The sequence below is a fragment of the Dromiciops gliroides genome, chromosome 2 (genome assembly GCF_019393635.1).
Source record: "Dromiciops gliroides isolate mDroGli1 chromosome 2, mDroGli1.pri, whole genome shotgun sequence".
Taxonomy (NCBI): domain Eukaryota; kingdom Metazoa; phylum Chordata; class Mammalia; order Microbiotheria; family Microbiotheriidae; genus Dromiciops; species Dromiciops gliroides.
In genome coordinates, this window is record NC_057862.1 from 248,588,103 (window position 1) to 248,614,532 (window position 26,430).

At 36.9% G+C, this 26,430-nt stretch overlaps 1 protein-coding gene across 2 annotated transcripts in view; it reads right to left on the bottom strand.

The window, feature by feature from the left end:
• Positions 1 to 258: 258 nt before the first annotated feature.
• RTN1 (reticulon 1) overlaps positions 259 to 26,430 on the bottom strand; it is a 310,482-nt gene continuing 284,310 nt past the window's right edge. For both annotated transcript variants that reach the window (XM_043984702.1, XM_043984703.1), the window contains 6 exons: positions 14,041 to 14,248; positions 12,070 to 12,208; positions 9,773 to 9,842; positions 8,963 to 9,009; positions 8,821 to 8,879; positions 259 to 1,036 (listed from right to left, as the gene is read on the bottom strand). In XM_043984702.1, the coding sequence (XP_043840637.1) occupies positions 994 to 1,036; positions 8,821 to 8,879; positions 8,963 to 9,009; positions 9,773 to 9,842; positions 12,070 to 12,208; positions 14,041 to 14,248 (566 nt within the window). In that variant the 3' untranslated portion in view covers positions 259 to 993. The remainder of the gene's footprint in view (positions 1,037 to 8,820; positions 8,880 to 8,962; positions 9,010 to 9,772; positions 9,843 to 12,069; positions 12,209 to 14,040; positions 14,249 to 26,430) is intronic.

The window sequence follows — 26,430 nt, forward strand, 5'->3', positions numbered from 1 at the left end:
AAAATGAACAGTTAGTATTCCCAATGAGATCACAGCAGCATACCCTGCCTGCATCTCAGCATCACATTATTGTTCGATTATATTTTCTAATGCTACCCAATGAGTCCATGAAATTGGTTGGAATTGGGTTATCTTTATCAAATTGGACAGTAGATCCCAAAGGCCAAGAAAACCTGTCCTTCATGCATGGATCAGTGGGTCTGATTCTTCAAGCCTTTCAGAGAGCCTTGTATATCAATGGGAGAATAAAAATGGAGACCTTTCTGTATTGAGTAACATTTATTTCTGCATTCGGTATCAAGTACATAAGTGCAAATATTCAGAGTTCATAATTAAGTCCATTAGGAACTACAGAGAAAGTAATACAAATTGTAATAAAGTTAACAAGCTGGTACTCTTCAGTTACCATACATGTAAATTAGCCCATCGATCCCATACAACAAAAGTACTGGGTATTTATTTTGGTTTTTCCTTTTTTTTTTAAGTTATACAAAATTGGTTACTATAAGCACTACTGACTTTTCATTTGTGTGTGTATGTGTGTGTGCGTGCTGGAAAAACACCAAAACATTCACCTACAATTCTATATATAGTTATTAAAGATTAATCCAACCAGCGACTCAGTGATAGCTCACCAAGTGAGAAAGGCCTAGCTAAATGGAACATTAAAGTTACATAAGCACTGCAAAGAGAAGGGGAGGAGGAATACTAAAGAAAGAAAGATTATCCAGGGTCTCACCATCATGCACTTTTTAAGCAACACAAAATAAAAACCATATTCACTACACATTTTCTCTTTACTATACTATAGTGGTCGACACAAGTAATTGCAGATATTTTCAGAGTACAGAAACAGCCTAAAAACAGCTGTTGAGAAGTATATGTTTCTAAGATCAAGGTATTGGGGAAGGAAACAATCGATTTGCAGTAAAGTGTAAGAATAGAGCTTTTACCACTCCTGTTTAATCCCTAGTTGCCTGTTGGAAATCCAGTCTACTCTGTCTGCCTTTTCGCTCCTGGGATTTTGGCCTGAATCCTAAAAATGAAAAGCATTACAAGATCAGAAGATAATTCATCACAAGCAATTGCTTATGAACATTATTTTATCATTTCAGTGTATGTCTCTACTTCTATTTAACCCCATGATGTCAGATAGCAGTGCACCTTAGTGGCATTTGATGTAAAGGTAGGCACAGCAGCCAGAAATCTCTTGGGATTGCATACTAAGAATGAAAAGTCAATTTGTGAAAGTCAATCGTTTTTGTGTTTGAGAAAAAAATCAGTTTCCCGGTAATGGTGTTTTTTGGTTCATGTTGTTGTTGTTATTTTTGGCAGGGCAATGATGGTTAAGTGACTTGCCCAGGGTCACACACCAGGTAATGTTTTAATTCACTACTCTAAATTTTGGAGACCCAGTCATTAGTCTTAGAGGAAATATTTGTCTAAGAAGTATGTTTCCATATTTGTGTGAGAAATCTAAGGAAAGAATATGTTTTTAATTTTTTTAAATTTTTTTAATTTATTTTTTTAGTGAAGCAATTGGGGTTAAGTGACTTGCCCAGGGTCACATAGCTAGTAAGTGTTAAGTGTCTGAGGCCGGATTTAAACTCAGGTACTCCTGACTCCAGGGTCAGTGCTCTATCCACTGCGCCACCTAGCTGCCCAGAATATGTTTTTTAAACAAGACTATTTACTTTTCTGATGGCTGATGTTGAATATAATTTAAAACAATAGAAGAATTCATATATGCAAACAAATGTACATAAAACTGTTTTGGATTAGCTAAAACCAGATATGGCAATAGATATGCATCACAATGCAGGGAAATTCTACAAATTATATCTTTTCATGCAGGGATGTTAGATGTGAACATAGGCAAAATAATGTAATTAATCAGTTAAAACTGAGCTTTCATGACTTTGATTAAATAAGATGACACTTTTCAAAGTTGCAATAGTGTGGTCTAGGGCAGTGCTGCCAATCTCAGATAGAAAGGGGGCCACTCATTCATAAAGATCCCTGAAGATTTCATATTGGGACGGCCAGGTGCCACACTAGTACTGGGCCTGTAGTCAGGAAGATGCATCTTCCTGAGTTTAAATATGGCCTAGGACACAAGTTGTTTTATTTTTTTTTTGTTTTTCCTCATGAATAAGAATGAAAGTTTCAGTATTTTAATACTAGAAAAGAATAAAAATTAGAGACTTGGAATGCATTTGTATAGTATGCATTTCTTTATTTTTTGTCAATCAACAAACATCTAGTAAGTTCCTATTATGTTCCAGGGTAGGTAGTACAGTGGACAGTGTGCCTGGGCTCAAATATGGCCTCAGACACTTACTAGCTGTGTGACCTTGGGTGAGTCACTTAATCCTGTTTGCCTCAGTTTCCTCATCTGTAAAATAAGTTGGAGAAGGAAATGCCACACTATTCCAGCATCTTTGCCAAGAAAACTCCAAAGGAGACATAACTGAAACAATTGAACAACAAAATATTTTATTTTAAAAATTTACTTTTATTTATTTTATTAAATATTTATTTTATGTTTTTAATTTTAAAAAATATTCATTTTGTTAATATTTCCAAATTATATTTTAATTTAGTTTGGGCAGCACTTGAGAGTGCTATGGGCAAGATGTCTAATACTTCTAGCCTAGGGCACAATTATTTCATCTATAAAAATGAGGAAGTTGGACTGGGGATCAATTAATGAAACATAACCCTGGGCTCCTTGCTCTGAAGTGGCTTAAAACATGGCAGTTTCCCAACTCTATGATGCAAATGTATTACAGAAGCTTCATTTTAGTGCAATTCTATACCGGGGAAATTCTTAATTTTAGGACTTCTACCTTAGACACCTTGTTAATAACATCTCACATTTGTCTTGTACTTCATACTTTTCACAAGTTTTTAACATTTATCTCATTTCATAGAAATACAGAATCATAAAGTCAGAAGAGACTTTTGCAGTCATCTAGTTCAATTTTCTACTCTTTGCAGGTATCTACATTGCAAGATCCCTGACAGGAGGCATTAAGCTTTTGCTTCGATATTTCCAGTGAGAGGGGGCTCACTTGTTCATGAGACAATCTTTTCAATGATTTGACAGCTCTGTTAGAAAATTATTTCTTATATCAAGCTGAATCTGCCTTCCTGTCAATTCCACCCACCGCTCCTAGTTTTTCTCTGTGGATCACACAGAAAAAGTGTGCTACTTTTTATGTATGATAACTCTGCAAATATGGGAAGCAGGTGGATAGAATGATGAACCTGGTGTCAGGAAGACCTGAGTTCAAATCTAGCTTCAGACACCTACTAGCTGTGTGATCTTTGGGCAAGTCACTTAACTTAGGAACTCAGTTTCCACATCTATAAATGGGGATAAGAGAAGCACCTCTTCCTCAGCATTGCAGTCAGGATCACATGAGATAACAGAGGTAAAGTGCTTTGTGACCTTTTAAAACACTCATTTAATGTTAGTTTACTATTAATCCAAGCTGAACATCTGGATTGCTTTTATGCATTCTTTTAAAATTTTTTTGGGGGGCAATGAGGGTTAAGTGACTTTCCCAGGGTCACACAGCTAATAAGTGTCAAGTCTCTGAGACCAAATTTGAACTCAGATACTACTGAATCCAGGGCCGGTGCTTTATACACTGCGCCACCTAGCTGCCCCCCATTACATTCTTCATAGGACCTTTCCAGATTTCTCACCGTTTTGGTCAATCTCTTCTGGTTATGTTACCCTTTATCAATTTCCTTTATAAAATGTCGTGCAGAGAAATGAACAGAATAAATATTCCCAATATGATCTTACTAGTACACGATACTATGGGATTAATACCTCTTGTATTCTAGAAACTATATTCCTATTGATGGGACATATGTTCATGTTGCCTTTTAAAGTAGTCATACTCCGAAACTGGCTCATATTAGGCCTGTGACCAGCTAACTCCCCCTCCCCACAACCAGATTGTTTTCATGAGAACCAGGTTAAGCCAGGCCTCCCTCAGTCCATTTTTTAATATTTCAATTTTTGAATCACAGAGTCCCAGACTGCAAGAATTTCAGCTTCAGAAAGGATCTCAAAAGCTACCCAATGCAATCTATTCCTGGACAGTAATCTCGACAACATCTCTGACAAGAGGTTGGTTCTGGTTTTGCCTGAAGACTTCCAGTGTTAAAAAAAAAAAAAGACTTCCAGTGTGGGAGCATTCACTATCTCTTAAAAAAACACACCACAATTCTACTTTTGGATAGTTCTAATCATTAGGAAGTTTCCCCCTAGGATCAAGCCTCAATTTACCCCTTTGTGTGACTCCTACCCTTTGTGTTCTAGGGCCAAGGAGAACAAGTTACTCCTTTTTTTCTGGGAAATGAGGGTTAAGTGACTTGTCCAGGGTCACACAGCTGGTAAGTGTCAAGTGTCTGAGGTCGGATTTGAACTGAAGTCCTCCTGGATCCAGGGCTGGTGCTTTATCCATTGAGCCGCCTAGCTGCCCCCCACAAGTTTACTCTCTTTAAATGACAGCCCAGAAAGTTATCACTTTCCCCAAAAGCCTCCTAATTTCTGAGCTAAAACCCTTAGTTCTTTTAACTGATCTTCATTTTGCATAATCTTGAGGCTTCCTCTGGACACTCTCCAGCTTATCAGCAACTTTCCTATAACATGATAACCATAACTGAACACAACCTTCCAGAGAAGTACTGACCCAGGCATTTTGCTAGTCCAGAATTTTAAATCTGTTTTAATAAAGCCCAGAACTGCATTAGGAATTGTTTTTGTTGTTGTTGTTATCATATCTCATGGTTGACTCATGAGGTGGTTGTACTGCACTAAGATCTCCAGATCTTTTTTGAACAATCTCATTTCTCCTCTTATATTAGTGATATTAACTTTTTTTGACACCAGTGTATGGTAGTCTTAAAAACCTTGGTTTTGGGAGTCTCTTTAAGATTTATAAATCCCACGGGTCCCAGGCTCACGAGGCAGCTAGGAGTACAGTGAATAGAGTGCTGGACCTGGGGTTCAAATTCAACCTCTGATACTAGCTATGTGACCCAAGGCAAGTCACTCAACTTCTATTTGCCTCAGTTTCCTCAGCGGTAAAATGTAGATAATAATTGTACCTACTGCTAAGGGTTGTTGTGAGGATGAAATGAGATATTTGTAAAGCACTTAGCACAGGGCCTGGCATATAGTAGGTGCCACATAAATGCTTATTATCTTCCTCCCTCCTTCTTTACCCTCCTGGGCTATCTCAGCTCAGGATGAATATCCTCCTGCTTTCCACCATTACCCTGTTCCTTTACCTGGAACTCTTCATTGTTAAAAATTTCCATGTTAGGCATTTCCAGACCCATGTGGTACTCAGCTGGGCATCACTAGCCTATCTCTGGCTCTCCCTGACTCTAATGTGAGAGATAAGAAACCAACCAGACACGGCTGCTAGAGACTCAACACCTATGTATAAATTTCTTAACCTCTGTTTCACTGAGAAGTTATGATAAAACCCTCACAGTTTCTTATCAAACTGGAAGGAGTGGCCAGATTAACACTAGGATGTGTTGAATTACTATTAACCTTTTTCTTCCTCCTGTCATGGTTTGAAGATTCTTATACCTAAATCCAGTAACTGCCCCCTCTCAAGACTGCCTTGTTTACTTGTCCTTCCCTTCTTTTCCCTTTTCCCCCGCTCCTTCATGCCCCTAGGTACAGGCATGCCTCATTTTATTGCACTTTGCTTTACTGTGTTTTGCAAATATTGGTTGTTGGGACTTTTTATGTGTGTTTTTTAAAACAAATTGAAGGTTTCTGGCAACCATGCATTGAGCAAGTCTTTCAGCACTATTTTCCAACAGCATGTGCTCATATTGTGCCTCTGTGGCACATTTTGGTAATTCTCTTGTATTTCAAACATTTTCATTATTATATATTATTATGATGTATCAATTATTATGTATTGATTATGTAGTGATCAGTGATCTTTGATGTCTCTAAGTGTTCAGGTGAAAGGAAGAGTCAATCGATATAGAAAACTTCATTGTTGTCTCATTTTAAGACAGTGCCACAGCCACCCCAACCTTCAGCAGCCACTGCTGTGTTGAGTCAGTTGCCATAAACATTGAGGCAAGACCCTCCACCAGCAAAAAGATTATGATTTGGGGGCAGCTGGGTGGCACAGTGGATAAAGCACTGGCCCTGGATTCAGGAGGACCTGAGTTCAAGTCCAGTCTCAGACACTTGACACTTGCTAGCTGTGTGACCCTGGGCAAGTCACTTAACCCTCATTGTCCCGCAAAACAGAAAGAAAGAAAGAAAGAAAGAAAGAAAGAAAGAAAGAAAGAAAGAAAGAAAGAAAGAAAGAAAGAAAGAAAGAAAGAAAGAAAGAAAGAGAAAAAAAAGATTATGAATCATTAAAGGCTCGGATGAAGGTTAGCTTTTTTTTAGCAATAAAGTATTTTTAAATTAAAGTATGTACATTGGTGTTTTTTTTTACATGATACTATTGCACACTTAATAGACTATAGCTTAGTATAAACATAATTCTTATATTCACTGGGAAACAAAAAAAAAACCCATGTGACTTGTTTTATTGTGATATTTGCTTTATTGTGGTGATCTGTAACAGAACCTGCGATAATTCTAAGGTATGCCTATATCTTAGGTCTCTTTTCTTGTAGTAGTTAAAAGGCAGCCTTAATAAAGGTCTATTCATTTCTACAACATTATGTGGCTTATCTCTTCTATGAAAATCTTTAAGTCTCAAAGTAGCTACAACAGTCTGAGACAGAGTAAGACTATATTGATTTCTATTAAATTTCATCTTCTTATATTTAGCCCAACGTCCTAGTTTGCTAAGATCTATTAAAATCTTGACTCTGTCATGCAGAATATTAGCTATCCCACTCACCTTTATGGGTTAAAGGATTAATCACTTATATGATTACAAGTCATTGATAAGTCCATTTGGAACCTTTCAAATCCATACTGAATCCTGGATCCATCTATTTAACTGGTTCTATATTTAAGGCACTCTGCCTATAACTGTACTGTTATTTACCCCCATATCTTTTCATCTTGTCTGCATATATAGTATCAGAGACTTTGTTAAATCCTTCACTAAAATGTAGGGACGTAAACTCTTAGTAACATTCCCCTTATCTATTGGAATCATAATGCAGCAGAATATGGTTATTTTATAAGTAGCTTGTTCTAAATGGAGCCAGATGGATTCTTTACGATTGCTGCTTCCTTTCAGAGGGTTTTGCTAACCATTCCTATAAGATGATATTCTTGAAATTTTTTGTTTGTTTTTTCTTTTTTTTTAGTGAGGCAATTGAGGTTAAGTGACTTGCCAAGGGTCACACAGCTAGTGTCAAACGTCTAAGGCCAGATTTGAACTCAGCTCCTCCTGAATCCAGGGCCGGTACTTTATCCACTGCACCACCTAGCTGCCCCTAAAATCTCTTTTAAAAGATAATAGTTTAGCACACCTACTTGGTGAACTCTATTTTACAAATGAGTAAATTGAGGCTTAGCGAGATTCAGTGACTTGTCAACCAATAGTCGTGTGGCTAGTCTAGTCATGGCTAGAGCAAAGACTCAACCTCAGGTGCTATCCCAGTCCAGTGTTCAATTTACATCATACTGCTTCATTAAAAATTAATAATTTCACCATCAGAGTTAGGATGGACACAGCTAATTCAGGAACCTGTCACACATTCTTTCTTTTTTTTTTTTTTTTTGCTGGGCAATGGGGGTTAAGTGACTTGCCCAGGGTCACACAGCTAGTAAGTCAAGTGTCTGAGGCCGGATTTGAACTCAGGTACTCCTGAATCCAAGGCCGGTGCTTTATCCACTGTGCCACCTAGCTGCCCCCACACATTATTTCTTAGAGATAGTTCTTCAGCCTTTATTTAAATGCTTAGAATCAGGATTCAAAACCCAGAGACATTAGGAGTCGGGTACTCCAGTCCCTTTGGAACTGAGGCCTGGAGAGCTTCAATGATCCTACCAAGGTCACATAGAAAGAACACTGGCAGAACTAGGCCTTTAACCCACAGCCCCAAATTCTAGAAACTTAATCTCTTGCTGGGAGGTTTAATGCATGTAGCTAGCCATTCCATTGTTGAACAGGTCTTTTTTGCCAACATGGAATATCTTCCATGAATCTATATAAAGATCTATATAAAATATATTTATTATGATCAGCAATATGCTCTTCCTATTTTTTGAGGATTCTATCCAAAGCCATGAATCTCCATTTCATGCTACTTTGCTTTTTTTAAAAAAATTAATTTTTAATTTTTAAAATAATTTAATTTTTTTGGTGGGGCAAAGAGGGTTAAGTGATTTGCGCAGGATCACACAGCTAGTAAAAGTATCAAGTGTCTGAGGCTGGATTTGAACTCAGGTCCTCCTGAATCCAGGGCTGGTGCTTTATCCATTGCACCACCTACCTGCTCCCTTTCTATTTTAATAATTTAGTTTTTTTTCAAATTCTGAACTTGCACTTTCAGATCATTTAAAGGTAAAGAACACACTTGTATAATCCAAATAAGTAAGTACATAAGTAATCATGGGATTGCTACATGGTCAGGCTTTATTTTATAAATAAGGAAAATTGACTTGCCCAGGGTCACATGGATAGTAAGGGACAGAATTGGTATCCAAGCCCAGGTCCTCTGCCTCTAAATCTAGCGCTCATAAGATTATACTTATATTATAATAAATGTAATATTCTATTATATTTTACACTCAAATATGTTACAAGATAACAGAGTAATCCTTTTAAGAAATTGCATTATTGAACTTACTTTCCCACAATGGTATTTACGTGAGTCCTCACAAGTCCCAAATATTGGTCAATCTGTGCCTACAAAGAAAAAGGAATTATGAGCATGCCAAGAGACACAACTTTGAAATTTAACAAAATTACAAACACCGCACTGAATTTACCTGGTGCTTGAAATACACTACAGGGAGAGTAAACATTGACACCACGGCTGGGGAGAAAAAAAAATAGTCTGTAGTTAATGTTTAAAGCTGGGGAATAATAAAAAGCCTGAGTATATATCACTTCAATCTATTTATAAGATGCTACTGGAGAGTTCCTTTCAGTATTCTATGGATATAAAAACGGTACTAAATATAAGGATGCTTCATAGGAAAAAGAAAATTCATAGAGAAGGCTACAAGGATAATCCAACTCTCCATGGAGTGAGATTCAACGCTGTCTGAACTTGCTAGGTAAGTAATTCATCTTGATTCATAGATGTCATATTATATGAAATGTGAGAAAAGCTGATGAGAAGAGCAACATTTGATAGAAAACAGAAGGTAAAATAATAGAAATATATTTTTATTCTATCTATCTATATTCTATTCTATTCTATCTATCTATATTCTATTCTATCTATCTATATATAATTTGTAAAGAATTCATTGTGATTTGAGGTTTCTCTGACCCCATCTTTAGCCTGGGGCTTCTAATTTTAGCCAAAGATGGGGTCAGAGAAAGCTCAAATCACAATGAATTCTTTACACATTTATATGTATATTATCTATTATTTTGTTAAAACACATGACATTTTTTAAAAAATTGTTCTCCCATGGAAAGGAAACTACTTTGTAGTTGGGAGACTCAATGATTTATATTTTACTCAGAATCCACAAAATAAGAAAAAAATAAGAGCTACATTGAGGACCACATCCAATTCCATATAAATTCTATGTAAGGGTTAGGTAATAATACTAAATTGTCTTTACCCATTATCAGCAGTGTCAGGCCATTGAAGAGAGCACCAACGTAGGTCAGTAGCCACATTAGCACTGCAAACTGAAATGTAAAAGGATCATCAGATCTTCATATATTTAGCTCTCATTTATATATCGCTTTAAAGATTGCAGAGAACTTTCCTTATGGTATCTCATTCGATCCTCACAACTACCCAGTGAAGTAAGTACTATTGGTATCCCATTTTACAGATGAGGAAATTGAGGCCCAAAGAGCTAAAGGGCAGGATCTGAACCCGAGTCCTATGGATTCCAAGTTCAGAACTCTATCCCCTAGACCACAAGTTAGAAGAAGACAATTTGATGTAAACTTACAATTAACTCAACGAAAAAAAAAATGCTTAGTATTACCATATAAAGTTCATCACAAAAGGAACGAAAAGGAATCAAATCCTCATTTTTCTCTATACCCTCTGAATCTCCTTATTAGATGTTCTAAGACAACTGGGTCTACTCTAGGCCATACTACTCTAGGCCATATGCTTTTCTATTATGAATACCTTAAGACATTATTGGGGATAATAACAAAATTTTTATTACATTTCATCATTTTACAATTTTGTAATTATTGCAAGTTGTTTAAGGTCGGGGACCTATCTATCTCTAGCAGCGTCTGTCACATAGTAGGTGCTTAGTAGATATTGACTGGTTGATTTGACTCTAATCTTAAACATAATTCCAGAAATAAAGAAAAATGTACCAATAATAGCTAGTATTTACATTTAGTACTTAAATATTTGGAAAGCTTGGAACTTTTATTCTCACAACCACCCTGGGAGGTAAGAGCTATTGTTATCACCCCCATTTTACAGATGAGAAAATGAGAAAGTCAGAGATTAAGTGAAAGATCACAGAGCTAGTAAGTTTCTGAGGCCAGAGCTGAACTTGGATCTTCCTCATTCTAGGTCTAGCATCCTATCCAGTGCATCACCTAGCTCCCCTTATCCAAAAATACCCAAGTCAACGTAGAGCCAAGAATAGAGCCCAATGGTTTTGATTCACATTTGGGGCTTCTCTTTGCTATGCCAGTCCATTTTATAAAGTTCAGCCTCAAAGATTAAATTAGTGTAACAAGAGTCAAACAGTAGAAGAATATATGAGTAGAAAGAAAAGAAAAAACCAAAAAAAAATATCAGATAATGCAAGAAACTTTTTAATGTATAAAATATATAGTCCTTGGGTCCAAAAAAAGGTGACTCTACTGCTACATTAGATTTAAATGAGAATTGCTTTCAAACTAATTTAAAGAACAATTTGAAAGTCAGGCAGTACTTAGTCAACAAACATTATTAAGGGTCTACTATATGTCAGGCACTGTGTTAAGAGCTAGGGATACTAAAATAGGTCAAAGAAAAGTTGTACTCTCAAGGAGCTCATGGAGAAGACAACATGTAAACAAATATATATCAATGAGATACATACAGGATAATTAGAGGTAAGGGAGAAAAGGGAAGAGTAAGAAGAGAGACAACATGCAAACAAATATGTTATACGTATGTATAAAATAAACTGGACATTATCAAGGGAGAAAGGGGATTGATAAGAAGAGGAATCTGGAAAAGCTTCTCATAGAAGGTAAGATTTTTATCTGAGACTTGAAGGAAGCCAGGGAGGGAATCCAGGGGTGGAGATGATGAGAGAGAACATTCCAGGCATGGGAGGGCAGGCAGTAAAAATGCATGAAATCAGGAGATGGAATGTCTTCTGCAAAGAACAGCAAGAGGCCACTAGGATGCAGAATATGTGGGGGGGGGGTGAGAGGGGAGGAGAGTTGTGAGGTGTAAGAAGACTGTAAAGGTGCAAGAGGGACAGGTTGTGAAGTCATGGGCAAGTAGAATTTTTACTTTATATATAGAACCATGGAATGATAGAACCAGAAGAGATATTAGAGGACAGCTAATTCAGGGGTTCTCTACCTTTTCGGGGGGTCATAGACCCCTTTAGTAGTCTGATGAAGACTATGGACCCTTCTCAGAATAAGATTTTTAAATGTATAAAATGTAAAATAAATAGGATTACAAAGGAAACCTATTACATTTAAATAAAAGATGTCATTTGTTTCCCATCCAAGTATTAACTTGGATGCCCCAAATTCTGAGGGGGTCCATGGGGTCCAGGTTAAAACCACTGATCTAATCCACCCCCTAATATAATAGATAAAAATGAAATTAAAATGTTTCCCTGTTGAGGCTCATTTTGTTAAAAGCCCCTAGTGTTTTGGCTTAGGGAGGAAACAGAAGATGCACGATGAACTACTTAAGCCCTTATACCTTTAGGGAATCCACAAGATCCTGGACCAGAAAGAGTCTTCTCAGTTCTTTAGCTGCACTATTCACATATAACTGCAGGTAGTCTGTGTATTTCTGAATCTGGTCCTGGGAAAGAGAGATCTCGAGCTCCAGGTATGCCCTGCAAAAACAAACAAACAAACAAACAAGCAAAAAAGAAAAAAAAAAACCATCAGAAAATAGTTCCTTTCAGTTATGTCCAACTCTTCGTGAAGCATTTTTGGGGTTTTCTTGGCTGAGATACTGGAGTGGTTTGCCATTTCCTTCTCTAGTTCATTTTATAGATGATGAAATTGAGGCAAACAGGGTTAAGTGACTTGCCCAGGGCCACACAGCTAGTCAATGTCTGAAGTCAGATTTCAATTCTAGTCTTTCTGACTTCAGTCTCAGAGCTCTTTATCCACTCATCTAGCTGTAAGTTTTCTTACAGTTTTATCAGCTGGATGATAGGTGGAGTCCCTCTCTCAGTCCCTAAAATGTCTAAAAATCCCAAATGCCAATACCTAATGAATTAACACTGAGTTCCAGCCTCCTTTTGGGGTAACTGACTTCAAGTTTCTAGGTAGAAAAGATTTAAAACTAAAACGAGGGTTATTGTAACATTTTAAAAGGTTTTCTTATTTATTATTGTTTTGGTGACAGAACTTGTCAAATGTTTTTTCATTTATACCCATTGCCAAATTAAGCTCTTGAAAGGATGACTCCCCAGCTCTTCCCAACACATATGTATCAAAAGGTCAACCAATCAAAAGATACACCAGTTTCCTAGTGACAAGGCTTTTGGATCATGCTCATCTCCTCACTCTAATCTAATTTATTAATGCTAGGTGGCTCTGGGCCTTGGAATCAGGAAAACCTAAATTCAAGTCCTGCCTCAGACACTCCCTAGCTGTGTGACTCCTGGGCAAGTTACTTAACCTCTCTCTCTGCCCCTCAATTTCCTCATCTACAAAATGGGGATAATAATAGTACTTATCTCATAAAATTATTGTGAAGATCAAATGTGTTAAGATATGTAAAGCATTTTGCAAACCTTAAAGCACTATATTCATACTTTTTATCTATGTTATTAGACTGTAAGCTACCTGAGGACGTGGATTGTTTTTTGCCTCTTTCTTTGTATCCCTAGAATTTAGCCGGACACATAGTAAACGTAATAAATGTTTATTGATTATTATTGTTATTAGTCTGGTATTCAGACCTTTCTCTACATTATTATAGGTATGAATAATTGTCCCAGATCCTGAATTTTGAGCACCTAAACACTTGCAATTTTAGGAGGTCATTATCAAGTGAAAAGGAAAGTGAGATGGTGATGGGAGACGGTACCAAAAAATAAAGACTGGAAATTCACATGTGTAAAAAGAAGACATGTAAATCATGTATCTGTGTTGGGGTAAGGGGAGGATGTAAATGGTGGTGGCTGCTTGATGTAAACATGCCTCCATTCCCTACACACACACATACACACACACACACACACACACACACACACACACACATCCTCAGGCTTCATATTACCCTTTCATGACATCTCTTCCTTGCTTTCTATGCTCCTTCAAATCAGATTTCACCTATATGAAAATGTAGTGCATGCATGTGAAAGGAAAGAATCTGGGAACATTACACAACCAGGATATATCAGAGACAGAACTTAAGTCCAGTTTTTCCTATATTTCTATCCTCTGGACCATATTTCCTCTCTGTTACACCAAGATACCATATTAATAATAGATGATTGACAAAATACACAAATCGTTATAGACACAAAACATGTGCCCTTTAGGGAATTGTTTGAAATGTAAAGCTTTAACATCAGGAAGACAGGGGTTTATTGAACAATACGTTTCATGTGTAATGACCCAGAATCAATGTATCTGATTGAACCAGGACCAAAGCAGCACATCAGAACACCCAAGATGGGGAAGACCCTCCCTAGCTATGAGTACTCACTTGAATGGGTGGCCTTCATCAGTTTTCTGCACGGCTTGTAAGACGGACTTGTAGATTCTGAAACTAATGGTGGCTGAGAGTGCAGCAAGGGCCAGGTAAGCCACCACACTGACAACGCTGAACTGGGTCAGAGAGAAGAGCAGTAGCAGGAAGCTTCCAAATACTATCCCCGTCTGCTTAATATCACGCCAGTACAACAGGTCAATAGCTGTGAGGAACAAAAACCCAAAGTGACTTAATGTGGGAAGCAGTTTTCAAACCAGTAAATAGTCTATATACTTGAAATTACCTATTCCCTTGGAAATGGAAATTTTGCCTTTAAGCTGAGCTGGATTCAAATCTAGCTTCTGAATTTGGATTTCCAATCTGAATGCTGAAGAACAATGATGAACTATACCTTCTGACACATTAGTAATGTTTGGTTCTGTTCCATTTTAGTTAGGGTCAGGGGTGGGGGTGGGGGTGGGGGAGGGAATAAGTATTTATTTGATGCCTACTGTGTACCAGGCACTATGCTAAGTGCTTTACCAGTTTTATCTCATTTGATTTAAGCAATAGGTTCTTAACCATTGTACCTCTTTGGCGATCTAATGAAACCTATGGACCTCTTCTCAGAATCATTTTTTTCATAATCATATTTTTAAATATATATCACAAAATAAAAGGAAAGCCTATCGTACTGAAAGGTTTGGGGCTGTTTGTTTGTTTTATATTTATGGACTACAAGTTAAAAACTCCTACCTTATAGGGTAGTCAATGAAGAAGACTGAGTAATAAATCAATTCCTCAGGTACACACCTTGATAAAAGTTTGACTTCTATATATCAGTATATAACCCAGAATCATCATCATAGACATGTGTAAAAGGTGACTTGAGTATGCCTCATTGTTAGGCACACTCTACTATGAGCATTACCATTGGCCTTTCCCCTTTTACTTTTTTTCCTTTTTGCGGGGCAATGAGGGTTAAGTGACTTGCCCAGGGTCACACAGCTAGTAAGTGTCAAGTATCTGAAGCCTGATTTAAACTCAGGTATTCCTGAATCCAGGACTAGTCCTTTATCCACTGCACCACCTAGCTGCCCCCTCCCCTTTTACTTAGGGAAGAAGAATGAATGTTCTAGCTTTAGAGAACTAAATGCGAGCTGTCCATAGTTTGAGAAGCAGAGCCTTTATTTCTTCTCATCAACACTATAGTCCATGGGTGTGTTCATTGGCAACTTTGGTGGCCCAAAGACAAAGATCATACTGCTTCATAATTCACACTTCTAGCATAGACCTGAGATTAAGAAGCAAATTGATGTTGATGTAGTTGAAGTTGTATGTTTCAGATTCAGCTGGGATCATGAGTTAACCGTGTCAACAATTCTGGATTGTACTGGCCAAGCCAATCACTCAACAAACATTTATTAAAGGCTTGGTATATGCCAAGCAGCTAGGTGGCTCTGTGGATAGAGTGCTGGGCTTGTAGTCAGGAAGACCTGAGTTCAAATCTGGCTTCAGACACTTACTGGCTGTGTGACGTTGGGCAAGTCACTTTGCCCCGGACTGCCTTAATCTACCAGAGACAGAAATGGAAATACACTCCAGTATCTTTGCCAAGAAAACCTCATGTCCATTATTGGCATGATATGGTCCTTGGGGTCACAAAGAGTAGGATGTGACTGAATGAATGAACAGTGACAACATATGCCAGGCACTGTCCTATGTAGTGGGGTTATGGAACAAAAAGGCAATTAAATAGCCCCTGCTTTTAGATAGTGTGTACTCAACTGGAGATCATGTAAATAAGTAGGCACATATATACAGAAAAGGTATATGTGTATAGGTATGGTAATAGAAAAGGGGAAGGCATTAGCAGGTAAGGGGACCAGGAAAGCCTCTTGAAGAAGTTGGTAGTTGACTTGAGTCTTTAAGGAAGCCAGAGAAACTAGGAGGTAGAGAAGAATGGACTGAGCATTCCAGGCTTTGGGGACATCAGTACAAAGGCCCAGAGATGGGAGACGGGGTGTCATGATAGAGGAAATGCAAGCAGGCCAGTTGTAAGGAATTAAGTCTAAGAAGAATGGAAAGGTAGGAAGGGATTTGGTTAAGAGGTGGTGCAGTGGATAAAGCACCGGCCCTGGATTCAGGAGGACCTGAGTTCAAATCTGGCCTCAGACACTTTTTTTGTGTGTGTGAGGCAATTGGGATTAAGTGACTTGCCTAGGGTCACACAGCTAATAAGTGTTAAGTGTCTGAGGCCGGATTTGAACTCAGGTCCTCCTAACTCCAGGGCCGGTGCTCTATCCACTGCGCCACCTAGCTGCCCCTGGCCTCAGACACTTAACACTTACTAGCTGTGTGACCCTGGGCAAGTCTCTTAACCCCCATTGCCCCACAAACAGTAACAAAAAAACAAAACAAAACAAAAAGACAATAAGAGTTTTAAATGCTTAAGAGAAGACTTTGTATGAGATCTTGGAGGTGATAAGGAACCACTAGCATTCATAAATCAAGTGAGCGACATGGTCAAACCAATGGTTTAGAAAAATCATGTTGGTAATCTGAGTGGAAAATGGAGGTACTCCTTAAAGAAGCAGCACCCAACACATATTAAGTGCCCAACACAAAGCTGCCAACACTAGTACCACCACCTCTAGCACTGATAACCCCAGTCCAGATATCTACATATATTCAGAGTCAGCAGTTAAGTAACTTTGGATCTCAGCCTCCAGAACCATGGCTAATCTTTCATCAGGAATGACAACAATATTTAATATTGTGTAACACTTTGGATATCCCCATTATTTTATTACTTCATCCTTCATATTTATAGCATTTCCCCTGTCTACTTCTTCAACAACATAACACCCTCAATTCCCTTAAGTGAACACTAACCCTTCTCAACACATTGCTAAGTAATAATTCAATGTCAACTCGGCAGGTAGTCTCCAGTGATATGCCCCAGGGATCTGTTCTTGGCTCTTTGCTGCTTAACATTTTATCAGTGGTTTTTATGAAGCCACAGATGTTATGCTTATTAGATTTTCAGATAACACAAATCTAGAAGGAATAACCAATACAATGGAGGACAGTGTCAGTGTCCCAAAATTTTTGACAGGTTAGAACAACCTGATGAATCTGAGATAGAATTGAATAGGGATAAAGAGTTACTTGGATTAAAAAAAATTAACTTCACACACAGAAGTGGGGTCAAGCATGACCAGGCAGTTTTTTATCTGAAAAAAAAAAAACAATCTGGGAGTTTTAGTGACTTGTAAACTCAATATTAGTAGGCAGAATGATATGGAAGTCAAAGAGGCGAATGAGATCTTGGGCTAGAGTAAGAAAGGCAAAAATAAGGAAGCTCTTCTCTATCTGCCTTGGCCAGACCACCTCTAAAGTATTGTGTTCAGTTCTGGACACCATAGTTTAAGAAGGACATTGCTAACTTGCAAAGCATCCAGAGGAAGGTTAACCAGGAAAGTGACAGAAGAAATAGGGATGCTTAGCCTAGAGCAAAGAAGACTTAAGGGACATATGTGTTTAAGTACCTATCAGAAGCAGGAGTTATAGGTAGAAATTTCATGAAGCAAATTGAGGTTTGATGTAAAGAAATAATTTTAAAAAATTTTAGAAATAATTATTTTTTGACAATCCAAGCTACCCCAAAGTAGAATAGGCTGTTTCAGGAGATAGTGGATTCCTTCTCATTGGAAGTCATCGAGAAAAGGTTAAATGATGACTTGACAGAGATGTTATAGTAGGAATTTCTTTTGATGTGTGGTGTATGGAAATCCTTTCCAACTCCAAAATTATGAAAATTCTATTAATTATTGTTAATCTTTGATTTATTGACTCAAAGTCAGTCATCAATGCAGGATAGGGACCAGTTGGCCATTTTCTGTGTCTTAAAAGGTTATAGGGATTTCAAATTGTCACAGAAAGAATGTGCCATGTTGCTCAATTAAGAACCTTTTCTTATTAAGTACTGGGCATAAACTTTCAAAGGTATATAATAGTTTTACTCAGCATTCAGGACATGCTCATATCTATTTTGGATCTAACACTTTGGGTATATATGCCAAGGAGGAGCAATGATGGAGTCAGAACTGAGTTTGTTGCCTACAAACCCTTTGATCAAAGCCAGAAGTAGGAGAAGCCTAAGGAGGAAAAGGAGGAGATCATAATGAAGAATTTTTCATCTCTACAGTTCCTAGGGTGACCTAAAATTAGGGAATAAATATCAAAGTAGATCCTAAATGTTATTTAGTCTCTTGCTACATGTAAGGGACATAAAAAGGTACTTTATAATATAGTTCTTCAGGGTATTGATACCGCCAGCTTTCCTTATATCAGTAGTTCTCAAACATTTTGGTCTCAGGGCCCCTTATTTTTTTAAAACTACTGGGGATTTTCTCCCACAAGAGCTTTTTTATGGGTTATATCTATCAGTATTTATGGTGTTAGAAATTAAAATGCCTTGAGATTATTATAAAAATTGTTTTGATTTCACAGACCCCCCTTGAAATGGTCCAGGGGTCCCTAGATCACACTCTGAAAACTAAAGCTCTAGACCATTAGGGGGAAATGAAAAGAAAAAGGTTCTGTGGCTAAAAATTGTGAAGGAAAACTGAATTTGAGAGATGTCTCTACAATAATCTGACTTCCTCTTCACCCTCACATTTCTCTTTCTATACACGTGTGCATACATACACATATATATAAATACGTGTGTATCTATATATACAAGCATATATAAATCTACATACGTACTGACAACAGACAGATATATAGATAACCTATGTTATTCCTGCTCTACTCTTATTCCTCTTTCTATGGAGAAATACAAAAACAAAAGCAAAGCATTTTTTTTTTCAGATTTCACACAGAAAATTTCTAAATGGCACAGCCACTGCAAAGCAAAGAAAGCATTAAACCCTGCTAAGAATGTAATAAAACACATTTGCTAACTGAGCAAATCCTCAACTCTTCCTATAAGATGCTGTTGCAATCATTTTTTTAAATAGAAAGAAAATAAGAAGCTAAATTCACATCTCACAGGACAAGCATTTTCTTATGTTTTAATGTCTACAAAGGAAACATGGTGTAGGGGATAAAGACTGTAGACCTCAGAGACAGGAGGATTTGGGTTCAAGGTCTACCTCTGACAAATACTGGCTCTGTGACACTGGGCAAATCATTTAACCTATTGGTGTTATAGGCTTTACTGCATATACTTATATTAATACATATATGTATACATGAATGTATATGTACATATATATGCATGCATATGTATATATATACACATCTATAGATATCTATAGATATATATGTATTTATATGAAGTAGTTTTAAGGTAAGATACAAATGCAAAGTAAGTAGGGGTAGGAGGAGACCCTATCAGCTGGGGTGGGTGGGAATCCAGAATGCATATAGGAAAGGGGCATTTGAACCAAGCTTCAGAGGAAACTAGGGGTTCTAAGAGGCAGAGCTAACATGACAAAGGAGTGCATTCCTATCATGGAGAATAGCCTATGCAGAGGCATAGAGATGAGAAATAAAATGTCATGCACAAAGAACAATAAGTAGGTTGGTTTACTCAGAAAATAAAGTTTGTGAGGGGAGTGATGTATAAAAAGCCTTGTAAAAATAGGCTAGAGCCAGATTGTGAAGGGTTTAAAATGTCAAAAGGAGTTGTAGTCCCAGCACCTACCACAGTGCTTGGCAGAGAGTAGATTCTTAATAAATGTTCATTTATTGATTTATCCCAGAGGCAATAGTGAAATACTAGAGCCTTTTGAGTATTGGGGTGACATGGTCAGATTTAGGAATTTAGGAGTATCACTTTGGCAGCTATACTGAGGATGAGTTGGAGAAGAAAAGATGGAGCAGGGAGAACAAATATGAGGTTATTCCAATAGTCTAGGGAAGAGGTAACAAAGGCTTACATTAGAGTGATGGTTGGGTTAGTAGAGAGAGAAGAGATGTCGTAAAGGTAGAAACAACAGAAGATAATGAATTCTTTTTCAGACATCTTGAATATAAAATATCTATAGGATATTGAGTTTGAAATGTCCAAAAGAAATTGGTAATGTGGGAATACTATTCAAGATAGAAATAATTTATACATATATACATGCAATCATCATATATACATATACATATATATACATATATACATACATACACACACACACACACACACACACACACACACACCTGGATGTCATCTGCACAGAGGGGAAAACTGAACCCATGGAAACAAGTGAGATCACTGAGAGAGTATGGGGACAAAAAAGAATGGGGCCTAGGACAGAGCCTTGAGGTAAACCCATGGTTAGGGGTGGATCATGGATGATAAATGAATAGGCAGATAGGTAGGAGGAGAACTGAATAAGAAATCATAAAAACCCAGAGAAGAGAGAGTAACCAGGTAGAGAAAGAAATTAGTCAACAGTGTCAATTCTGCAGAGAACTCAGAAGGATGCAGTCTTAAATTTGAAAAATCAAAAGATCATTTTTGTTGACACAATTAAAAGTTGGAGGGAGAGGAGACTAGGGAGATTTTGAACTGACCATTTTTCTGAGAGGGTGAAAAGTAGGGACCAAAGAGAAGAAAGTGATTATTGAAACAATAAAAGAAAGAAAAATAAATCATTTGAGTAAAACACCAAAACTAGAGAAAGAGTAGGCAAATGGAAGTAGGGGAGGGTTGGAAGGGAAGAAAACCAGTAGGAATAGAATTATATCAATGTAGTTTCAGGAAAATGAATTGTAAGAACAAAGTATTAACCTCCAAGTGGAAAAACACTGCAAACATCTTTTTTTTTTAAATCTAAAGAATCAAACAGAGGGAAACATGATCCTAACTCTCACAAATTTAAATGTGAATTGACTAAACAATGCAGTAAAATAAAAAGAATGGATAAGAAAACAAAATCATCCAATTTGTTATTTACCAGAAATACATTTAAAAAGAAAGACATACATAACCTAAATGAGAGGCTGGAATAAATTTTTCTATGCATAAAATAAATTTTAAAAACCCCATAGGTTGCAATTATGCCATCATGCTAAATATCAATTTAAAATCAATATCAATAGAGATAAATAAGAAAATTACATTATACTTAAAGGAACCACAGATGATAAATTGATATAAATGTGAAACATTCATCAAGTGGCATAGCATCTAAATTCCGGAGTCAACTGAATTGCAAAATGGCACAGACAGTAACATAATATTAGTAGATTTTAATATTCCTATCTCAGAGCTAGAAAAAATAAAAATAAACAAAAATGAACATATAGAAGTGAACAAACTTGGAAGATTTATAGCTAAAAGTTTTATTGTGTTTTCTGAATAATAAATTAAAATACATTTCTCAGCACCAGATGATATAGATAACCAGATGAAATAGATTGGATTTTAAATCACAGAATAATTATAAATAAAAATTTTAAAGCAAAAATTCCAAACATCCTTTATAGATTGTGACTCAATAAGAAACAATAATTAATGCAGGGAGTCCAAGCAAAATACACAGACCTAAATGGGGACTTAATAACAAAATACTAGACAATGATAGTCAAAGGACAAATTGTAGAAACAATTATTAAATATGCAAAAGATAATGAAAATGACTAGACAACATACCAAAATTTCTGAGATGCAGCTAAAGCAGTCCTTAGAGGGAAATTTATATCCCTAAAATGTATATTGACAAAATAAAAAAGAGGATTAACGAACTGAATATGCAAGTAAAACTTAGAAAACCAATAAATAAACCCCAAATTATCACAAAATAAGAAATCTTGAAAATTAGAGGAGAAAAGAATTGGAAAATAAAATGAACCATATAACTGATAAAACTAACAGCTGTTTCTTTTTAAAGATAATAGAATATTAATTAAACAATAATAAAATTATTTAACCTTTAATCAACCTGATTGAAAAGGAGAAAAATCAAATTAACAATATAAAAACTGAACAAAATGAAAATCACAACAGAGAATTCAAAGGAGTTATCAATAGTGCCAAATCTGCATAATGAGAAAAGGCCCTTGGATTTGGCAATCAGGAGTTCATTGAGAAATTTGAACAGAGAAATTGCAAAAGAGTTGTGGAAGTTAGGTTGTAAAGGTTTGAGGGGTGAGTGAGTAGTACTGGCATGAAGTATACACTATTCTTTCTAAAAGTTTGACAATGACAGGAAGGTAAGATACCTATAGAATAAAGTTTAAATTTTTCCACTTGACATTTAAAGCCCTCCCCTTCCCAGTCTAGCTCCAAGATCCTTTTATAAACCAATTTTTTACTTCCCAACCCCTCCCCTACATAGTCTACATTTCCAGTTAAAGTGGCTCACTAGCAGTTCCCCATACTCAATGTTCCAGCTTTAAACTTTGTGCACAGACTATCCCCTATGTGTAGAATTCATACCATGAATTCATCCTCATTCACATCTCTGGGACTCCTTAGCTTTCTTGAGGGCTCAATTCTGATGCTACCTCCTATATTAAGACCTGGTTGATCCCTGATATCCTACCAACTTCCTTTATTAGCATTCCCTCCATTCTCAGATTGCTTTGTCTATATACAAGGTTTATCTCTTTAGTATAATGGCAAGGACTCTGTAAACAAGAATTGTTTCTTTTTTTTCTATCTTTTTTCCTTTTGTATTCCCACAGCCAAGCAAGTGTCTTGCATAAATACTAGTCACTTAATAAATATTTCCTGAATTGGATTCCACTGAGTTGTGAGAAATATCATGGGGGAGTTGATACGATATAGAAAAAAGCTTGCTCTCCAACAATCATGGCATTAATTAGTAGTGGAGTCACTTAGCATTTTGGTGACTTTTTCTTGACAACAGGAAAAAAGACACTGAATGGTAGAATAAGCAAAATGGGTATGATGATAAGGCAAAAAAAAAGCACTAGTGAAAGAGTAGCTACTATGGCTATCCTAGTGAAGACATGAATAGGTTGAGGGATTCATGAGTGGGACCGATAGTAATTTAGGGGTGGGGTGAGGGATGAGGTCTCAAAGAATAGACAGGCTCAGTAGGTGTGAGGGAGCAATTTAGGTTATAAACAAAGAGAGGTATTTCTGAGTTCAAGATCTTGGTCAGAAATAGTGAGTCAATCCAGGAAATGTAAACTGGGAATCTGGGTTTACATCTAATCAAGTTTAGCTGAAGTGACACAAATTAATGTCCCTATAACAGCCACTTAGAGGACTGGTAATTACTTCTATTAAGGTCTGTTTTGTATACACTAGGAAAGAACTCTGTCCCTAAACACAAATGCCAGAAGGAACATATAAAGAACTACTTTGTCCTTTAATTAGTGATATTCCATTTCAAACAAATGACATTTTGAATCAATTTGTCCTCATTAGATGAGGTGTTAAAATTTTGAAATATGAAATGACATAGTTATTAATTATTATATATCATATATAATTATTATAATATATTAATTATTATATCTGAAGGAAAAAGTTATCTTCTATTTTCTACTGTATTTCTGCCTAACTGCTTGATTGCTACTAAAATCATATATAGTATTAAAAAACACCAAATTTCCTAAATACTATACTTTTTCATATATGAAGAGAAGGGAATAAGAATAAAATGAGTAAAGAGAATGGCAGACAACAGTTCAGACTGGTTCAGATTAACTAAATAAAATAATTTAGAGTATGAATTGTAGACTAATGTATCCATCATTTAACATCTAATGTTAATGACAGTTTTCCAAGTAGCTAGGTTAGAAAAAACAGAAAGAAATTCATCAAAACAATGAGTCAATCATCATATTCTGTCCATCATAGCACTTTCTATAAGTAGGTATATCCTATTACACAATAGATGCTCTGCATAAAATTCTGTAAATTGAATTTTTGGAATCAGAATCAATCTCAGAACAGGAAAGGACCACAGAGACCCTCTAGTCCAATTGGTACCTGAACAAGAATTCCCTTACTGTCATATTTGATTAGACATCATCCAGCCAGTTATTGCTTAAAGACTTCTTTCAAATTCTATGTCCTATGACCTCTGAAGTAATTTTGGTAATAAAGTAATACTTTGGTATAGTACTAATTGTCACTAAGCTTTTCCTTAAACCAAATCTAATCATATCACTTTGCAATTTTTATTTATCACTTCCTGGTTTTGTCCTTTGAGACCAAATCAATGACCAAGTCTTTGAGACCAAGTCAATTAAGTGCCTATTGGGGCAGCTAGGTGGTGCGGTGGATAGAGTGCTGCCCCTGGAGTCAAGAGTACCTGAGTTCAAATCTCACTTCAAACACTTACTAGTTGTGTGATATTGGGCAAGAAGCTTAAACCCAACTTCCTTAAAACATGTGGGGCCATCTCTAGTTGATTGCTCAGACAGAGTGAGGTTGGTGACCTCCCTCACTTAAATCCAATTCAGTGCAAGTCATGACATTACCCCAATGCCATGGTCCTCTTTAAGAACAAAGAACAAACAGCAATAACAACAACAATGTGCCAGGCTATGTGCCAGAGACTGAAGACATGAGGAAAGGCAAAACTAAACCAAAACAATGAAAACCACAATCTCTCTTCCACATGGCAGCCTTGCAAATACTTGAAGACAGCTTAACTACCAGAGTTGTCCTCTCCCTACCCCACCCTCTGTAACATGGGTTAGACTAGTTTCTCCCTAAAAGCTGACAAATCTTGGACTTTATTGGCTCAGAGATGGGAAATCTATACCTCCCTTGATACAGATTTCTAGTAACATCTAGCCAAATTGGCATAGCTTCTTGGCCACCAGAAGACACAAAAGGCCCACCCATAGGGGTTGGGGTCTTTTAGACTTGGAGAATGTCTCACGATCACCCTAATGTCTAAGTTGTTTGATTAGTTCCCAATATATCCATATCATTCTCTACAAAACTCCTTTTTCATTCTCATCAGGATTATCACTCTTCTTATTTTAAGAATTTTATTCTTGAGAACTCATATCCCTCCTGGATGACTTCTTGTGTAGAACTATAATTCATGCCATCTTACCTATCCTTTTTCTTAACTCTTTGAAATCTGTTTTCCTAAAATCTATGACATGTCAAACTACTCCATAAAATATGAGCTAGGTACTTCCTAGTGCTAGAAGAACCTCAGAGACCATAGAGATGACTTCTGGTTTCTGGCCATGCTAACAGAGTGTAAGCTCTGGAAGATTCTATCATGGTGAGAAGGGTTTGAGTACAGTCCCATCAATAAAGGCCAGCCTAGCTGGATGTCCTTTTTCTTTCTTGGTGGTTTAAAAAGTAAAGTCAGAGAAAGGAAGAGAGCGGGCAAAAACAGAATACTCCAAGGTGCAAATAAGTAGGTGGGGTCATTATTGCCATGAAGCACTTGATAAATGTTTTGTGTTGGAATTGACCAATATTTTAGGACCAAGTAGGAGATCATAGTAATAGTCCAGGTATGAAGTGATAAGGGCAAAGTTATATACAACTTCAACAAATACATAACAAGGGCCATTATGAGAGCTACTGGACTGGACTGAGGACACTTTGTATCTTTTTCTTTTGTTTCATGGGTTATCGTGGCCAAAAAAAATTATCACCAAGTAATTAGCATCCTGGTATTGAACCTCTCTGTATTTATCACTTCACACCTGGACTATTACAATGATCTCCTATTTGGCCTTTCCACCTCTTCTGACCTATGTTGATGCCAGCTTAAGTTTCTAAAATATTGGTCAATTGCAACACAAACATTTATCAAGTGCCTCATGGCAATAATGACCCCACCTACTTCATCTAGCTTCAGTCCTCCTAATTCGTATAGGCTCCCTTCACAAGACTCCTAAGATCTTAGGATGATTGTAAATTTCAATCCAAAAAGACTCTCATAGTGCATCTAGTTAATTCCTTTTCATAGAAGAAGAAAGTACAACTAAGAAGAATGCAACCAACTTGCTCCATGTTGCACAGGTAAGAAGTAGGGAGGAGAAGTGAAATTTGAACCCTGACCCTCTTGACACTAAATCCATTTTCCTTTGGTTCTAGACTTCATTTATTTATTTATTTATTTATTTTGTTTTGTTTTTTTTGCGGGGCAATGGGGGTTAAGTGACTTGCCCAGGGTCACATAGCTAGTAAGTGTCGTGTTTGAGGCCGGATTTGAACTCAGGTACTCCTGAATCCAGGGCCGGTGCTTTATCCACTGCTCCACCTAGCCGCCCCCTTCATTTACTTTTCTAAAGTGTTGGTTATTGTTTCCTCACCCTTTTATGTGGTCCTCAGTCTACTGAGATGCTCTACTCCTTTGTCTGCCTCAGTTTTCTCAACTGTAAAAAGGGAATAAGAATAGCGCCTATGTCCCAGGATTGTTGTGAGTATTAAGTGAGGTAGTA